The sequence below is a fragment of the Trachurus trachurus genome (assembly GCF_905171665.1).
Source record: "Trachurus trachurus genome assembly, chromosome: 5".
Classification (NCBI taxonomy): domain Eukaryota; kingdom Metazoa; phylum Chordata; class Actinopteri; order Carangiformes; family Carangidae; genus Trachurus; species Trachurus trachurus.
This window is the reverse complement of record NC_139896.1, coordinates 17,126,440-17,144,153: the sequence shown is the minus strand read 5'-3', so window position 1 is coordinate 17,144,153 and position 17,714 is coordinate 17,126,440. Positions and strand designations below refer to the sequence as shown.

The following is a 17,714-nucleotide window of genomic DNA, read 5'->3' as shown; positions in this document are numbered from 1 at the left end:
GTCTCGGTAAGGTAAACGTAATGCAGACTAAGGTACTGCATTAGAATTACAATGTAGAGGGAGAGTGATATGTTTTGCCCACTGACTGCACTAACAGCAGAACTTAGAAGTTAAATTTTACTTGCCACACAGGTTTTCAAAATAAATAGTAACATAGTTTCTCTTTTACATCACACTGAGTGCATTTGGGTTTAGAACTAAATGTATTAAGAGATTTAAAAAAAAAAAAAACTGCATATGATAAACATTTTGAATCTTAAAAAGCATTGTTGTAAAAGTGATCACTACATCATCAATTTGATGTAGTGTGGGAGGTGTGTGAGAAGAGTGGCCTGTAAGACCATGACGTATATAAATCAGTCAGATGTACCTGATAAATAAAACACGTGTTTATTTACACAAATATTTTCAAATACTAGTCTTCTACATAGGAACATAAAAATATATACAGTGATGTAGGGACTCGAACTGCTCTGTTCACAGGTCACGTATACATTTTCTGATTTATTTGCATTTTAAGGTTTTGAAATGGAAAAAAAAAAGAAGTATGCGTATGTACTGCAGGATCTAAAACTTATATTCTCAAACTCCGACACTAAAACACTGCGCAAAACGCTACGCTTCAAGTGCTATTTAACATTTCAACTTCAATATGTCCCTCAACACGGTGGTGAAAGCCAATACACTGTATTAATCATAACTAAGCTCACCCATGTCACAACACTAAATAGCTCTTCAGTAACCTGCAGATGATTACTGTGTCATGCTGCTCTCTTTCCCCACTAGAACCCACATTTTTAACCTGCGTCTAGGCTAATTCAACTCCCACAAAATAAAACTAGTCTTGAGTCTCTTCTTCGAACCATCTTGGTAAACTTTGGTTATGTCTTGGAGTAATTCAAGAAAAGCCACTTGAAGCAGTGCAAGGATCTGGAAAAGCAGCACATTTGAGAAAACTTTCTTTGAGAACCTGAATGAACTTTACCTGGTTTCTTAAGGGATCAGAGTACAACACTAGAGTCGATCAAACCACTCTGACAGTAATGAACCTTATCCAGTAGTCCACAACATTTCAATACAAAACAGTTTAATAATAGATGACATGACGGGGAGTCGCATTATCAAAAGAAGACTTGTAATCTGGTGTGGTTAAAAAAAAAAAAAAAAAAGGCATAACAAGACTTCTCAGGCAGAGAAAGTGTTCGAGTGTCATTGCGTTCACATACAGCTGGAGCACAGGACAGCACCAAACACTTCCAAAATGCTGTGACATGGTGGTTAAGACTTGTCTCGGGAGGTAAATAAAGTGTTTTCACTGGATCTTGTTTTTGACAATGCTGCAGTAGTAAACTACACAGGATGTGCTCCTTTTGGTCCTGATGGCTGACGTCTTTCTTTTGCCTTCTGCTGTTGTACTTATTGACCAGTGCATTACTATCCAAACTAAAACACACACACACACACACACGCACACAGGTGGAGAGGGGTGGAGGTGATGACACCAATAAATCAGCTGAGGACGACACTCACTCCCAGACTCACCACACACAAACACGCACCCGTGTATAAACTACAGCTTGTGGGCGGATGGAGGGAATACCTGTATATTTCAGTTACACAGAACATTCATTTCAGATGTCAGGTTAACACGTTCATTTGAGGAAGAAAAGGAATGCAGAAAAATCTTTCTTTTTTAATAGTTGACAGTGTCTTCCAGCCGGGGGGCTGGCGAGGCACGGTCACACTGAGTTAGACAGGATGTGGTGGTAAAGGGAGGAGGGCTTGCAGAATGGCACCTGTCTGGTTCTTCACCTCTGGTGGTGTTGGAGGTGGGAGAGATGAGGAGGGGTGAGTGTGGATTTAGATAGGGTGTCACTGTGGGGCACCAGCAGCAGCGGGCACCGGGGTGCTCAGGACATTGGTGGCAGCAGACAGGACCGGTGTTCCAGTGAGAGGGCCCAGGGCAGTGGACGCTGGCAAGGCAGAGATACCTGAGAAAAGGCAACAACAGAGAGAAGTTTGAAAACTAGGTGTAGGCTCCATTTGAACAGGAAACTTTTATTTAGTAAATGTGCCTGATGTGCCCTGCAATGCACCTAACACTACAGTTACACCAAGTCTATTTATGCATTGATGTGTGCACAACATGTCAATGTCAATATTTTAAGTCAACAAATCGTTTGCTATACATTGATTTGTGGTTACCAGATATTAATACTAATGTCCATATATTCATTTCAGTGGATTAAATGGTTTATTTTGAACAAGAAGAACAAAAAAAAAGGTATGCACAAATCACAAAGACATACAGTGCAGGAGAAGGCAAAACACTTAGAGCTTATTATAAAGCCCCCACCTATAGGAATTTTAGGATATCACAAAAATTTAAAGATATCACAAAATTTAAAGAAATGCACAAATGTGTATATATATATATATATATATATATATATATATATATATATATATATATATATATATATATATAAAACAATGAACTTTTATGAACTAACTTTTTGAACTACTGAGCATTTTTCAGCTCATACGTTTCACGTTTTTTTTCTCTGGTCCATACTATCACGGATGTATTATGGTCTGTACGCCGCACCACTGTCAGAGCGTCATGTTTCCATGACAACTGACGGGACAAAGACACGTGGCACGTCATGTTTATAAGCTCAGACTGTGGCGACACCGAGTAGTTGGAGCGGCTCGAGGTCCGGAAATGGACCGCGGGCTCTAGTGATGCGCGGGCCGGGTTTTTTTCCAACCCGCGGGTCCCGCATCTATGAAGTATTTTGACCCGCCCCAGCCCGCCCCGCACCACCGCATCTATTTTCACAACCCGCCCCGACCCGCCCCGCTGCTATTAAACGTCAGACAGCGGCCTTTTTTTACTTTGAAAGGGCAGACAGAGGTGCTGTGTTGCCGGTAGCTTGTCAGTGTGGACTGTGGAGCTCATGAGGAGTGAGAGAGTCACAGTGCAGCGTGCAGCAGCCGCGGCGGCCGCCGCCTCTCGTCCTCCCCAGTCCCTGCTCTCAGTGAAACCAACCCCGCTCTGCTGATGCGCCCAGCCGCCGTCTCATCCGGTTCCCTCACACCTCCGCCGGCTTTCCCGTCAACATCAGCGCGGCCCTGATAACACACTCTGGACTTCATCGTCAGTTTTTTTAATGACCCGCCCCGCACCGCACCGCAAATAAAGTAAAGATTTCTTGACCCGCAGTTGTCATGGAAACATCAGTTGTCATGGAAACATGACGCTCTGACAGTGGTGCGGCGTACAGACCATAATACATCCGTGATAGTATGGACCAGAGAAAAAAAACGTGAAACGTATGAGCTGAAAAATGCTCAGTAGTTCAAAAAGTTAGTTCATAAAAGTTCATTGTTTTATATATATATATATATATATATATATATATATATATATATATATATATATATATATATATATATATATATATATATATATATATATACACATTTGTGCATTTCTTTAAATTTTGTGATATCTTACATTTTTTGTGATATCTTTAAATTTTGTGATATCTTTAAATTTTTGTGATATCCTAAAATTCCTATAGGTGGGGGCTTTATAATAAGCTCTAAGTGTTTTACCTGCGGGCTACGGGTCAGCCCGCGCATCACTAGCGGGCTCGACTGTAGCCAAACCGAGACCACGCGCGCCTATAATGCCTGTGTCAGTCCCGACAGGAGTCGACACGGTCCGACGAGGGCAAAATTTTATTTTTTCAGTACTCACGGTCTCGAAAAAAAAGGAAAAGCAAAAAATAAACCTTAAAGTCAACTGCTCTCTCAACAATAAGATCAGTTGGCTACCTGTATCACCAAGACTGTGCTTACAGAATTTAATCTATTGAAATTCAACTTTGCAGTGATAATCTCTATCTTCAAAATGTATCACATTTCTCTCGGAGGTAGTATCATATGAACATCATCTGTTTGTGGACTAAATAAACACTTCAGTGATTGCTGCAGCACAAACGTGTGTGTTCTCACCAGTGATCATGCTGGCTGTGCTGACAGCTGTGTTCCCACTGGGCAGGTTGGCTGATCCGGCCACACGAGACTGGTCCTTCACAATGGGGACTGCGGAGACAACAAATATAAATTAGTCATTTATCTTGTCTTCCATGATATTACTCATTTTGATTTTATGCTTGTGATCAAAAAACACTGGCTGTTTTTTAAGACTCACAGAAGTACGGGTGATCCATGGCCTCGTGGGCGGTCAGCCGGGCTTGGTGGTCGTAGCGCAACAGCTTGTCCAAGAAATCCAGAGCCTCGGGGCTGACCAAGTGCTGGTTCTCACTGTGGACGAACCTCTCCCACCGCTTGCGCGAGTGCCTGTGTGACAAAAACAACATTAACACTCAATTCTAACGTCATTTTAAAAAGAGAAAAGTGGAAGTGGAGTCTTTTAGAGAAACAACTGTGACAGTCAAACTGTCAGAGCAAGAACTATGACAATTTCAAGTGTCAAAATAAAGGGTCTGAATACTTGTGTCATATTGATATTGTGTGATATTTCACATTTTCCTTTTAATAAAATCCATTTTAATGAGGGATTCTTATTTTATTTTATTTTAGCATCAGGCTGCAATTTAACAAAATAAGAAAGAAGTGAAGGGGTCTGAGGAGTTTCTCAATTCACTGTTGCTCTTCCACTCTTTTGTAAATGCTAAGAAGAAGAATACAAAACAAAAGCCTGCACAGCCATGACACCATCATCATTATGTTACTGCAGTAACAAGCTCTCACCTTCCCAGGATGTCATTGAAGCGAGGTTCCAGCTCAATGTTGTATTTGTCAATGTAGTCGTAGAGGTCTTCAGTTCCCAGAACCTTGGCTATTCTCACCAACTGCAGGAAAAACAAGCAGGCTGTCATCTTACGTTAGTATTAAAAACTCTCTATGCCACAGGTTATGAGAGGTGGGAAGGAATATTTTCACTGATTGTGAAAACTGATGCAAAAACATCAATCAATACAATCACTGCAAAGCTTCAAAATTAAGTTTTGAATTTGTCATCATAAAGCACTCAGTGTGGATTTTAAGACTTTTATCTGAATGCACTGTAGCAGCTGATGCTGATGCTTGGCGTTTACCTGGTCATAGTTGTCATGGCCATGGAAAAAGGGCTCCTTCCTGAAAATCATGCTCGCCAGCATACAGCCGAGGCTCCACATATCCAGACTGTAGTCATACATCTGAAACACACAGTAAAAAAGCTCAAAGGAACTGATATCTGGTTTCAAGATGACCAAATGGCTAAAACGTCTTTTTCCCTGCTGTCCCAGGTGGATACTGCTCAGCTTCTAAACAAGGGGTCCCTGCCTTCCTCAAACTGGAGCACAACGAACGAGACCCAGAACAAGTACTAGGGATGCACATTTTGAATTTTCTTTTATGAGCGATAACCAACGCTCGTTAACCAATTACTTACTTTGCCGTTATAAAATACACACACATGCCCAATCCACTGTACTCTGTCTCAGATTTTTTCCCAGGGCCTTTTGGGGGAAAGCAGGGAGCATAGAACCTGGGGAACATAGGGATGATCCCCACCCAATCCACCTGACGCATTATAGCCCACATACCTGATAGTCCACCAGGAGCTCAGGTCCTTTAAAGTAGCGGGAGGCGACTCTCACGTTATACTCCTGTCCCGGATGGTAAAACTCTGCCAGACCCCAGTCAATAAGGCGTAACTAAAGGGAAAAACAAGACAGTTAGACAGCCCTTGTATTAATGTTTAATGCAGCCAAGTAAATGGACACTCACTGAATGAATGAGTCAAATTACAGAGTGAAGGATAAATAAAGAATACACAGCCAAAAGGGCAAACAAAAAGCTACACAGCAAAACTGATCAAACTTGGTTAATAGTCATATTTAATGATTCAGATATTCTTTGTTTTGGCTGTGGGTGCACTGTGATTGTGTTTTATCACTGACCTTGCGGTGTTCATGATCAATCATTACGTTATGTGGCTTCACGTCTCTATGCATAATTCCCATGCTGTGGCAGTAGTCCAGGGCCTATGTGAAAGAGCAGAAGGTCATTGTTGTCCATCGGTCAAAAGGTTTTTCAGCCCACCATTTCTACAACAGCTGAGCAACACAAGGTGAGGCTTTTTGTACCCAGGAAGGTATCAAAATCCCCCAAAAAACTAGTCAAACAACAATAAGTTTCTTTCAAGGATATTCAGCATGTATCTGAGGATTTGATGCTTTACTCGCCTCAGGACGTTTAGAGGTTACACTTTATGAGTCAAGAGGCAGCTGGAGGACTCACCTTGAGGATCTCGTACATGTAGAAACGGATGTCATAGTCTGTCAGGGTCTGGTACAGTTGCTGGAAACCAAAGCAAAGTTATTAATCTTTCTCTTGTAATTTCCAACAGTTACCCAGCAGCAGACCTTCATGTCACAGTCAGACTCCACACTGTACCGGTTGGTGGGACTGTGCCAGTGACTGAGGATAGAACCAGAAAATGGTTGACTTTCTGGCACCGAAGACATAACACTGGACTTTTATCTTCCTCCATCACATACACACACGTGTACAGAAAAACCACTAGTATGCCAAGAAAGGAGGTATCCATTCTCTCACACATTAAATGCTGATAGGTGATGGAAAGTTCAGTTCCTACCTTGAAGTCTGTGTTGTTGACATGTTCAAAGACCAAAGCAGGTGTCCGGGACTGCAAAATATAACCGGTGTACATTCATTAAGTTGCCGTCTCAATCAACAATGTCCTCCCATACATTTGTCTGCTTGGCTCAGACAGCAACGCTTTCATAAGTTATGGCACTAATGCAATCTCTGTATGAACAAACTAGGCAGCCACACTGTAAGCAACACTATGACTTCATTTCAATATGTCCATTCATATCCAGAAGACATGAGTAAGCATGGAAATGCAGCCAACATTTGAAAGTCATCAGGTCAGATATTGTCTGTCTAGGCAATACAATTTCAGCAATTGAAACTCCTCTTTTTTATTCAGAACAACAGGCTCAACAGCTTCACTGCTGATAGGTTAAACGTAGCTATTTAGGGTTAGGGTATATCCATCAATATATCTCCCTTTGATTGTAAATTTAGATTAGATTAGATTAAATTCACATCTCCAACACAAAGCTTTTTGTTGCTGAATCTAATGTTAGGTTGAACCAAGTCATTTGAATGCTGCACACTCCCTCACTAATCATTTTGACAATGAACTGCTGACCATTCATACACAAATGATGCTTTGTTGCTTACAGTGTGAACTGTAACTGAACTATCTATTATTTAATACGCTACTAAGGTTGCCAGGGCACCAGTAATATATAAAAGCTGCATTACTTTTCTGAACACCCAGAAGGTGATCAAGCTAGAGAAGCTGTGGCTGAGAACAGCAGCAGCAACAGCAGCAGCAGCCAATATCTCATCTGACTGCACTGCAGGACTGGGAGATCCTTTGTTCCCACAGTCATCAGACAATACAACACCTCAGCTAGAGGAGGTGGCTCATTAATGAACTCAAATATCTGATTGATTATGACTATTACTAGTGCTACTACTACTACTACTACTACTACTACTACTACTGATGACCAGCTGAGGTCAGGGCAGAACAAAGACTGGTGGGGCTAGCTGCAGTTAGCAGGCTAGCTGCTTGATGTAACAATGATTTGTTTAGCAGCTTATAATCTTTAAGAATGAAATTTCTTAACTTCTTATGCAACAATAAAGTTACACTGAACATCATCTTGTGTAATGAACAGCTGCCAGGTGTTTTTTTTTACTACAGGCTCTACACAACCTTCTTATAGAAACTGTTTGTGCCAACTAATTTTGAATAAGCAAAAGTAGAAACATAGTGACTCAGTCACATGGCATTTGTTTGACCAGTGGTTTAACTCGGTCAACTCTGTCGGACCTTTGTTGGTTGGTTCAACACCCGACAACCATTAAAAAAACAATCATTTGATTTGTTATGATGATATTGTTTAAATTTGCCTTTTTTTAACCCAGTTATATTCTTTTTCTATACATCAATGCATTCGAACTGCCATCCTGCTATCTGTTCTCTCTCCTTAAAAGTCAAAAAGGGATTGAAGCAATATGGATTTTAAATGCTTATGATGACAGTGACTAATCATAATACAATAATAGTGCACAGTTGTTCAATTCTTTGGGTAAAGCCCTGGCACAACATAGGGATACAAGACTGTTATCACTGCTTTAGCTGCTTCTAGTTTAGAGCCATAGCTTGCTGAGTACTTACACACACATACTTCTCCAACCCAAGTGCAATGGATAAGCTTGCACAGGTGGTGGTCTCAACACGCTATTGGTGCAGTAATCATATTTCAGAACCATTTAAATAGTTTGGTAAATAACATGTCATCAAGAAAACACACAAAATATTATGTAATCCAGACACTTGCTACAACCATCACCGATGATTTAAGTATTTTTATTCTTTACTTACTACAGGGTCTTTCACAATGTCGATGAGGGAAATTATGTTAGGTCCTCCACGTAAATTCTCCAAAATTTTAATCTCACGTTTGATCTTCTTTTTCTTCACAGGCTAAAGGGAAAAGGATGAGATAGTTAGATGGAACGGGGGTAGAATCTTATCATTCAGTTAAAGCTACTGGCTCAATCTAGACCTCAGTCTTAGTGTAGCTTTACCTTCAGTATCTTCACCACAACTTTCTCATTATTGGTGATGTTGATTGCCTCGAAAACTTCACTGTACTTGCCACGCCCTAGCTTCCGTACCAGCTGAAAGTCATCCTGGTTTCTTTGCAGGAATAAAATAAAAAAATCCCAATTAAACACCATCTGGGTTAACAACTGCATCCTGCAAGTGGTATGTGTATATGTGATGGTCAACAAAGATATTTACCCCCATTCAACCACATGGGACTCATAGTCCCAGTACTCCCTGGGCCGGTGAGTGTTGACCTCAGTGTACACACGGGCCCGGCTCGGCACGGGTCCTGACATGTCCGACAGTTTGGCGGATGTTGTGGGGGGATCTTATTGCAGCAGAGAACGGTTTGAGTACAGGGAGGATGGATGGAGCAGAGGAAGACGGGTGAAGGGAGAACACACTGGAGGTCGATCCCAGCAGGCCAAGGATTTTTTTGGGAGTGGGAGGGGGGAAGGGGGATTGTTTGAGGACGGGGGAAGGGGGAAGGGGGGGGCACCAGGGGCACGGTGGAATAGCTAACAAAGAAGTTGAGAGAAAATCAAAGGTTAGAGATACTGAATTCCTACATCACCCAGCTACATCACAGTGTGGCATGCCATAATCACTGCTGTATGCACCGTCTCCCTCCACATATTTACATAAACATGAAATGCGGAAAAGCTGTAAATCCCCACGCCAGTTTGTCCGACATTGCCTTATATTGATTTATCACCAACACCATGTGTTGTCTGCTGGTTCATCCCCGAGTTGAGCGTGATGACAATGTAAAGCTATAGCTGCTGAAAGGCCAGCTAATGCTAACAAACTTTTAACATATACTAGCTTTAATTTAGCTAAACCAATCTGGTCAAAACATGGCCACATGCTTCTGTTCTTGCAACCCAGCCAAGACACAGTTAGATGGCCCAAATTAAGATAATGAACGATAAGTACTGTGAGACGTAACTTTCACAGTCAGGCCATTTCTTGCGCTCACAAATAACTTGTATCTGTCAGACAATACTGGAGAATTTGGCTGGACTCCACCCATGTGTGCAGGCAGACTTGAGCTGAGGATCCAGGTGTATGTTGGGCCAGATGTTTCTTTTTGCTGGTTAAGAGGAATCACACGATTGGCAGGTGGATTCAAGACACTGCAGGCTTTTTTTTTTTTTTTTGCAGACTGGTGAGGAGGGTGCTGAGGCTTGAGCTCAGATATTGTGCCCTTACTTTCAGGAATGGTCACAAGCTCCAGTAAGACAGAGGTATCCAAAATTAGTTCCATCATACTATTCACCCACAACTCTGCCATCTAGGTAACAGGTAACACAATGGAGACTGCAATGAGCCCAACAGGGCCGCGTCCACAGAAGCACAATGTGCAGGCACCTGCTTCTCCAATCACAGATACACTGACTATGAATGAAGAATTATTTCATACAACTTCAACTCATATAACCTGAACTATTGCCAACTGTACCCACTCATTAGTGTATGGTTAATATCACTTTAATATTGACTCTTCTCTTTCAATGGGTCACCCCTGTGTGGAATAAATTCATAAATCTAGGTTTCAGTTAACTGCATATCTAATTGTTTTTAATCTATCACGTAGCATTTGTAAATATCTTACTCAGACCAGCTTCTCCTTTATTAGTTATTATTTTGTTAGAGTAGGCTAATCAGTTGATATTACATTCAATTAAATTTGACTGGCACAAAAGCTGCCACTGTCATTGTCTATCTGAAAGTAAAATGTTGGTCACATAAGTTATTTGGACCAGTTTGTGTTCAAATTTATCATTGTACAAGTTACTTAAATAACGTACTGCTCATAGTTCAACATTCAATATTTGTACTAACGTTATAATTTATTCTTTAATAGGGTCTTCATTTAAATTTTGATTTGTTGTTGTCCGTCTTTCTTGGGCTTTGCACTGTAACGTTACACATAACCAAATTTCTTGCAGGTCTAACGACTCCTTGGCAATAAAAGCTATTCTGATACTGAATCATCCCGCATGTTAACGCTCTGCAGACAATCGTATGTAAAACAAAGTAAGAGTATTGAGAAATTAGTTTTCAGTGGCTGAGGACGGTGGCTACAATCTCCAATGACTATGAAACAGTAATTTCTCATTTCGGTGTGAGCAGGTGTTGAAAACTTATCGGCTCGAGGTGGGCCCTGGTTGCTACCCTGCTAATCTTAGCACGGTTAGCACAGGGGCTAATAACATTTACACAGGGAAAACGAGACGGTGTTCACAGCAGAGAAAACACGAGAGTGGATATTTACCCCCTTGGTCACCTCGAAGACCAAAATGCTTCCCAACAAGCTGACTTTTGTCAGGCCAACGGCTCTCGCCCCCTCCGTCGCCGGTTTATCTGTGCCAGTGTGTAATCACTGCTGTATCAGAGACAAAATGGCAGACAACAGGCAGCTACGTCTCCGAGAATTGTGACGGGTGCCGCGGAGGGACAAACAAACGCCGCAAAAGCGCAGGTCAGAAGAACATCAACTAAAAAGTCACATTTTCAGTTTTTCTCATTCTTGAATGTTTTCTTTCTTCGGTTTTACAGCTTTATGGTTTCGTTATTGAATTTACAGTTTACAGTCTTTTCAACTAAACTACCGTAAACCAGGAGTCAGATGATGAAGATCAAAGAAGCTGGCAGGATGCAGAGAGTCAGAGTTCAATGAAATGAATGGCATTCGAGGAATAGTGAGTCAAAATGCAAGGGGAAGGTGAATGTTGAAAGACAAATTTACAAAACTAGAGAGAGAAAAAGGCAGGAACAAAAATCTGTAGCCTATGGGCTACTGAAAGAAAGCAGAGAGGAAAGCAAGAAGAAGAGACTGGGTGATAACACAAGCATAGAGACTAAATACACAAAGGAGGCAACAGTAGCCAAATTCAACACTGCTAGCATGGGGCCAACTAGCCTACACTAAATACAAAAGGAAGGAAATCAAAATAAAACAGTCAGCCTAACTCCAAAAGTGTTCAAACAGAAAGTGTCCCCTTTGGGAAAACTATTGCAGTAGCCTCCTATGCATTAAAGGTGTACAGAAATGGCCGTTTGTCCTGTTTGTCGCGCCGAGTTGTCACGAGCTGCAACACGAGTTTACCCGAGTGAGGAAAACGAATTTGATTGGTCGTTATCGAGCGGGAGGGATATTCAAAGCTTGGGGCGAGCCCGAGCTCCGTGTGTGTGTGCGTGTCTCAGACGTTTGAATGACGGATGACGGATCCAATATCAGTGGCTGGTGAATCGTGTACAGGCTGACGTATAGCCTAATCCGTGCGCCTGCATTATCCAATGCGAAAAAAAAAATACACACTTTCATCCCGGATTTACTCAAAAATAGAATTTTGCACAAAGTTTGGCCTACAACGTCTGAAAGATGAGTTATCACATTAATTTTATGACCCAAAGTGGGCTCAAATTCAATTTTCTTTTCTGTACACCTTTAAATGATTGAAGAAAGGAAATTAAAGGACACTGAATTTCTGTTGAAGTAATTCCCCCAAAAAATTCACAAAGCATTAGGCTATCTCATCACTGAGTAAAACTTTCTAAGGTTTTCTCTTTAACCCTTTTCACAAACCTGCTGATTAAGGAAGTGTTGTGATATTTAGCCTACTCCAAAATCGTATAGGCTATTGCTAGTTTGGGATATTGACATTTGCCTTAGACATATGATAAGCTCGTGACAAACAGATTAATAATGAAGCATGTAATCAACTTTTCTATAATTGGTGTAATTACTGTGTTTTGCTCTTACAGCCCAGAGAATGACATAGGCCTACACATGACAGGGGAAGTAGCAGATACACACAGGGACTGAGTGTACTGGTTGTTTGATAAACAATTGGGATATCTGGTCTTCCTAAGTTCCTACCTAACTGTGATAGTCAGCTGACGCAGGGGAAAGCTGACGAATGCGGGGGGTTGTGTGTCTCTGTCCTTTTCTCTGTCTGTTTCTTTGCTTGATAGGAGCTATCAGCAGTTGACCGGGACAAGGCGTGAAAGTGGAATTAAACACTGCAGGATGGCGTGTTGGACTCCAGCCAATGAGAATGCACATTACATCAATTACATCATATCTTGCATTTGTGTAATCAGTAACTATAAAACCGGACAGGGACAGGAGACAGTATCAGACTTCGTGAACTGATGCTGCTGCGGCATGTTGGTCAGGGAAACTTAGTCTGGTCCGGAGCTCTGTACACGATCTCTATTTCCTAGGTGATTCTTTTATAAATACATTTTGGAAAATTTTGTAATTGAACGTCTCCTGCGTACTTCATCAAACAAACACGCGAGTTCAAGTTTTAGAACTCTTCAGAAGCCAGTTATGTTTGAACCTGCTATTAGGCTAACTGTCAAATCAGGTGACAGGGTTTTACTTTTAATTGATTTTTGCAAACTCTCACATGATGAATCTCTCTACTGTATCAGACAGACAGCACAAAATATGAGAAGTGAATACACAGAACACACTGGACATTTTCCATTACAGTTCATGAATGCTCCATAAACACTCAAAACAAAAAGGTGACAAACTGAGTCAAGGGGAATAGTTCTCATTGTGATGATTAAAAAAACCCTAACCCTTTTCAAGATATTGTATCTTTATTCAACATAGCAGCACATGCCTTGTGAAGCCGTGAACAGTGCTCATAACGTTGCTGCACAGAAACACATTTACAAAAGTGAAAGTACAAAGACAAGGGGAACATTGTTAAACGGCACAGAACTGAGCAGCTGAGAAAAGACAAAATGCAGGGAATTCAGATGGATAATTTGCAGAGAAGAGGACATGGTAGGTTTGGTTTTTGTATTGTTTTGTTTTTATTTGTCCTGGATTAATAAACTGTTTTTTTTTTTTTTAACTATTTGGGGGGGGGGGGGGGTTAAGGATTGATAGGATAGTCAGAGAGAGCCAGGAATGGGGAAACAGAGGGAATGACATGCAGCAAAGGGCCACCGGAGGATTTGAACCGGGGACTATAGCATAGCATCTGTATGGGGCACCTGCTCAACGCAGTGAGATATGATGATGTAGCCTACCTTTAACAACCTTTAAAAAAACAAACAATATAATTGATAAGATTAGTCTATATCTTAAAGGGCCACTATGCAAGTCCAGTTGCTTTTCCGCTGTTTTGTTAACCCTCCTCCTGGCCATGTTCATTTTGTTTCAACGAAGCTGGCAACAGAGCAGTCCATGGAGTGGTGGATAGAGTTATGTATTTGTGCAGTCTTATCTGTCATAAACAAGAGTTTGCGGGTTACAGGGCACATTTGTGTCGCAGTGCAGCTGAGACGAGAGCTGTGAGACCGTGTCAGAGGCGCTGATCTTGCATGGTTGGTTTATGGCCAAGAGACGCTACGTGGAAAGCAGAGAGCCTCCATTCTCCCTCGTAACAAGTTACAAGTCATTTATTTAATCATCACAATTACTCCAAAGCTGTTTAATTAAAGCAGAAGTAAGTGATATATTTGTGTTAATATAAGTCTTAAATAGTTATATCTTCCGACAGCAATCACTTACATAGAGTGTTTGGTCTGAAACACGGGTCTCTCAGTCCCTCTGCTCTGCTCTGAGCCGAGGAGAAAACATTTATCGTATCCTACAGTTTTTATCCAATGAGGAGAGAGAACGGCATGCAGGGCTGTGTGTGCAGCCAAGGGACGCCGTGAATGTGGCGACATAGGGACGAGGACTGTTATGGTGCGTTCAAGGAAACTCGTATTTTTCCGACCGTGAAGTCGTACCAGTTCGATCTGGTACGAGTTCACCGGTCGGAAGTTACGAGTGGCCGTTATAGTGACTTTCACCGGTAAAACAGGTCGGAAAAACACGAGTGGGTTGCCTGAAACGCTACAAAGTCGTAAGTTGTGACTTGAAGCTGTAATTTACGATTTCAAAAGCCTGCCTGGAACGCAGCATTAGCGAAAACGACCGGACCACTTACTTCTGCTTTAAGGTTTAAAAAAAACTTCATCTCAGACAGTGATGCATTGAGCTTAATACTAACATCAACATGTGTCTTTTGGTGATTAATCCATTTAAGTACTGTCTTGATTTTATACACGCCAAAAGACATGTAAATTATAGAAATGATTTTCCATTATGATACGATGTACAATTACATGTGAAATATTTGGAAGGGGAAAAAAAGCTTCTGAACCAGCATGTTACGTTGTCCAAGCTCGTGCTTTAATGTGTTGTTTAATTTCTCACATCAATATGCACATTATATTATTTGATTAGTGTTGTTGTTCTTGTAGCTATAATATGATGATCTGATGAATAAGGCAAGTGTTGCTGATGTAAAGAGGAAATTATGTTGTATGTATGTAACCCTAAAATTACACTTAATTTAGAGTAAATGTGTTGTAATATGAAGAAATTGCCAAAGAATATTTTTGATGAGATTGCTTTTTGAATCATTGGCATTAATATTCTTTTTTTTCATTTGATCTTATTTTAAGATCAGGGGTAATGATATACATTCCTGTTTGATTTGTAACAATAAAATTTTTTTTTTTTCATGTTTTGCACTCATTTACTGTAGTAGAGTAATGGATCCACCTGTGTTGTGTTTCAAGCACACTAAGACTGACTAAACCTTGTCCTCAGACACTGGTTTGAAGACACTTTAAAATCATATCATTGAGTTAACGACCACACAGTGTAATCCTGCTCCTGAACTCACCGGAGCAAGTGAAGTGGACAAAAATAAAGAGCCAGCAGCAGGTTACTACCAGGTTTGTCATTTGACTGCCTCAGGTGAAACTGACTGAGCAATTTGTATTGGTCCAATAAGAGCACCATATGACTCACTTGTTCACCACTCAACAAAGCAAATTAATCCTATAAAAGTCTGTCTGTGGTGATTTGAAGTTATCTGATGCTAGTCAAAGTGTGGCCATTGGATATCCAAAATTCACTGATAACATCGATGCAGAGATTAATGCAGAATGCTATGCAGAGTTAATACAGTTCCTCGACGTTGGTGATTATAAGCTTCAGACGATGGCAGAAAAGCATTACAAATATTACAGAACCACTATGCCAGTCGGGGTAAGCCCAGGATCACTGTCCTGTACACAGATCTAACTTTGCCAAGAAAGGAGCCAGAAAAAACTGTGACAGACTATATCATGAGAGTTGTCTTACACGGAGTTGAAAAGTAAACTGAGAAGCTATGACGAAACAGAAAAGTTTGACACAAAGACAAGGTCAGACAATGTAATGAAAGTGGACGTGTCGTCCATGACGTGCTATGGAGGTGGAAAATGTGGTTATTTTGCATGAGACTGCCATCAAAAAGGAGCCGTGAAGTGGTGCAGCTACCACAAAAGCTCAACACACAGGAGGAGAATGTGCAGGAGGAAAACGATGCACAAAGATGACTCAGAGGAGGAATCTGCAGAGGAACAGGAAGGTCGTGATGCAGGACAAACCTTTGTTTTCAAGATTAGTCAAAAGTTCCTCCCAGACAACATTAAGGGAAATTAATTGATTCATGGTGACAACCAGGGTGCCATATTAAAGGTCGAAACACGCTGATGTGAAATATCATTTCATCCGTACTAGACTCAGTGAAGGTAAAATAAGTGTTGTCTATTGCCCATCAGAAGAAATGGTTGCAGACATACTGACAAAGCCTGTAGCAAAACCCCAAATAATCAGGTTCAAAACATGGTTCTTTGCATGGGAATTAAACGTATTAGAGTGGTGATAAATTAGTTTATGATGATGAGAACAAGTGGGGCTGTTGGGTTTGTGTTCTCACATGTTCTTATTTTGGACTTTCATTGTGAAGCAGTGCACTCGGTGGAGGTGAGCCTCTTGTGCCAATGAAAGTGATTAGCTTGCTTTTGAGTGTGGTGTCATATTGCCATTTGTGAGTTCATATACATGTTACGAGGTGTGTATTTGTGTAGTCTTATCCGTCATAAACAAGGGATTAAGGTTGAAGGGGCGTGTTTGTGTTTGTGATCTTTTCTTTTCTTTTTTTCACTGAGACGAGAGCCTACATGGTAAATATCCTATAGTTCTTCTCCTCTGTGGTACTCTGATTAGAGCAGTGTCCCTAGCAATGGTGTGTTACACTTGGAAATGGTCTGGCAACCAACTGCTGGAATTATTTTTCTGTTGTTGCAAGTCCTATCTTGATCAACAGATGGTGGTATTCTGCTCATTCTCCATATTCAACCTTTAAGTGTTGTTTTTCTAGAATAATAGACATGATGATGATGATTAAGCAAATTGTTGCTGATGTAAAGAGGAAACTATGTTGTGTATGTGTGACAGTTGACGGTCCTGTCACTATGCCTCCAATCAATCATGTGCCATGGCTACTTAGCTACAGGGATATCCCTTTGGTTGAAGGGTCAGCGCGCGTGACTCTTACCTAGGAGACTGGGGTTCAAACCCTGCCTGCGCCCTCCTACGTCCCGCTACATAGGCCTATGTAACCCCAGTGTAACCCTTTAATTTACAGGTTGTCAGTTTTAAAGTAATTATGTTGTAATGTGAAGAAAATGCCAAAGAATATCAGTTAAATAAAATCCATAAAACGACAATTTGTATTGAGGGATATTGTAACATACTACATAATTACAGGGTAAAATTGAAGCAAAAACAAAAAATGTATCTTTATCTTGTCAAAGAAGTAGACCTTAGCAGTTCTGTCTCTTTGCACTCAACTCCACCAAAGGGATATCTCTGTGGGCAAGTAGCCAGGGCGCATGATGGCATAGTGACAGGACCGTCAACTGTCACATGGGTACAGTAAGAGTATAAGATATTGCTGTTCACTGCAAGAATTTATTGTATTGCTAATTCTGCTTCTTATTTTGATCGGTTATAATTTTAATATTGACAAGTGAAAAATGAAAAGGTAATGCATCTTCCTTAGTATAAGGTGAAAGATTCAATGTGGCCAATAAAAGCAAGATGAGGACATCCTGTAAA

The 17,714-nt window shown here is 40.9% G+C and overlaps 1 protein-coding gene across 1 annotated transcript; it reads right to left on the bottom strand.

The window, feature by feature from the left end:
• Positions 1–383: 383 nt before the first annotated feature.
• On the bottom strand, positions 384–11,142 carry LOC310986628 (casein kinase II subunit alpha-like). The gene is made up of 13 exons (XM_083972620.1): positions 11,016–11,142; positions 8,933–9,255; positions 8,716–8,827; positions 8,510–8,611; positions 6,680–6,730; positions 6,322–6,381; positions 5,982–6,065; positions 5,625–5,735; positions 5,133–5,234; positions 4,786–4,886; positions 4,223–4,371; positions 4,024–4,113; positions 384–1,991 (listed from the first exon to the last, which is right to left on the bottom strand). The coding sequence occupies exons 2-13, from the start codon at positions 9,031–9,033 to the stop codon at positions 1,873–1,875; spliced, it is 1,182 nt and encodes a 393-aa protein (XP_083828746.1). The 5' UTR covers positions 9,034–9,255; positions 11,016–11,142; the 3' UTR covers positions 384–1,872.
• Positions 11,143–17,714: the final 6,572 nt, after the last annotated feature.

Bases quoted from the DNA above. Each gene is read 5' to 3' on its own strand.
- LOC310986628 (XM_083972620.1), bottom strand. From the start codon at position 9,033: ATGTCAGGACCCGTGCCGAGCCGGGCCCGTGTGTACACTGAGGTCAAC. The intron at 4,887-5,132 runs GTAAACGCCAAG...TTTTTCCTGCAG, and splicing joins GCCATGACAACTATGACCAG to TTGGTGAGAATAGCCAAGGT. The intron at 4,372-4,785 runs GTGAGAGCTTGT...TTTGTCACACAG, and splicing joins TTCAATGACATCCTGGGAAG to GCACTCGCGCAAGCGGTGGG.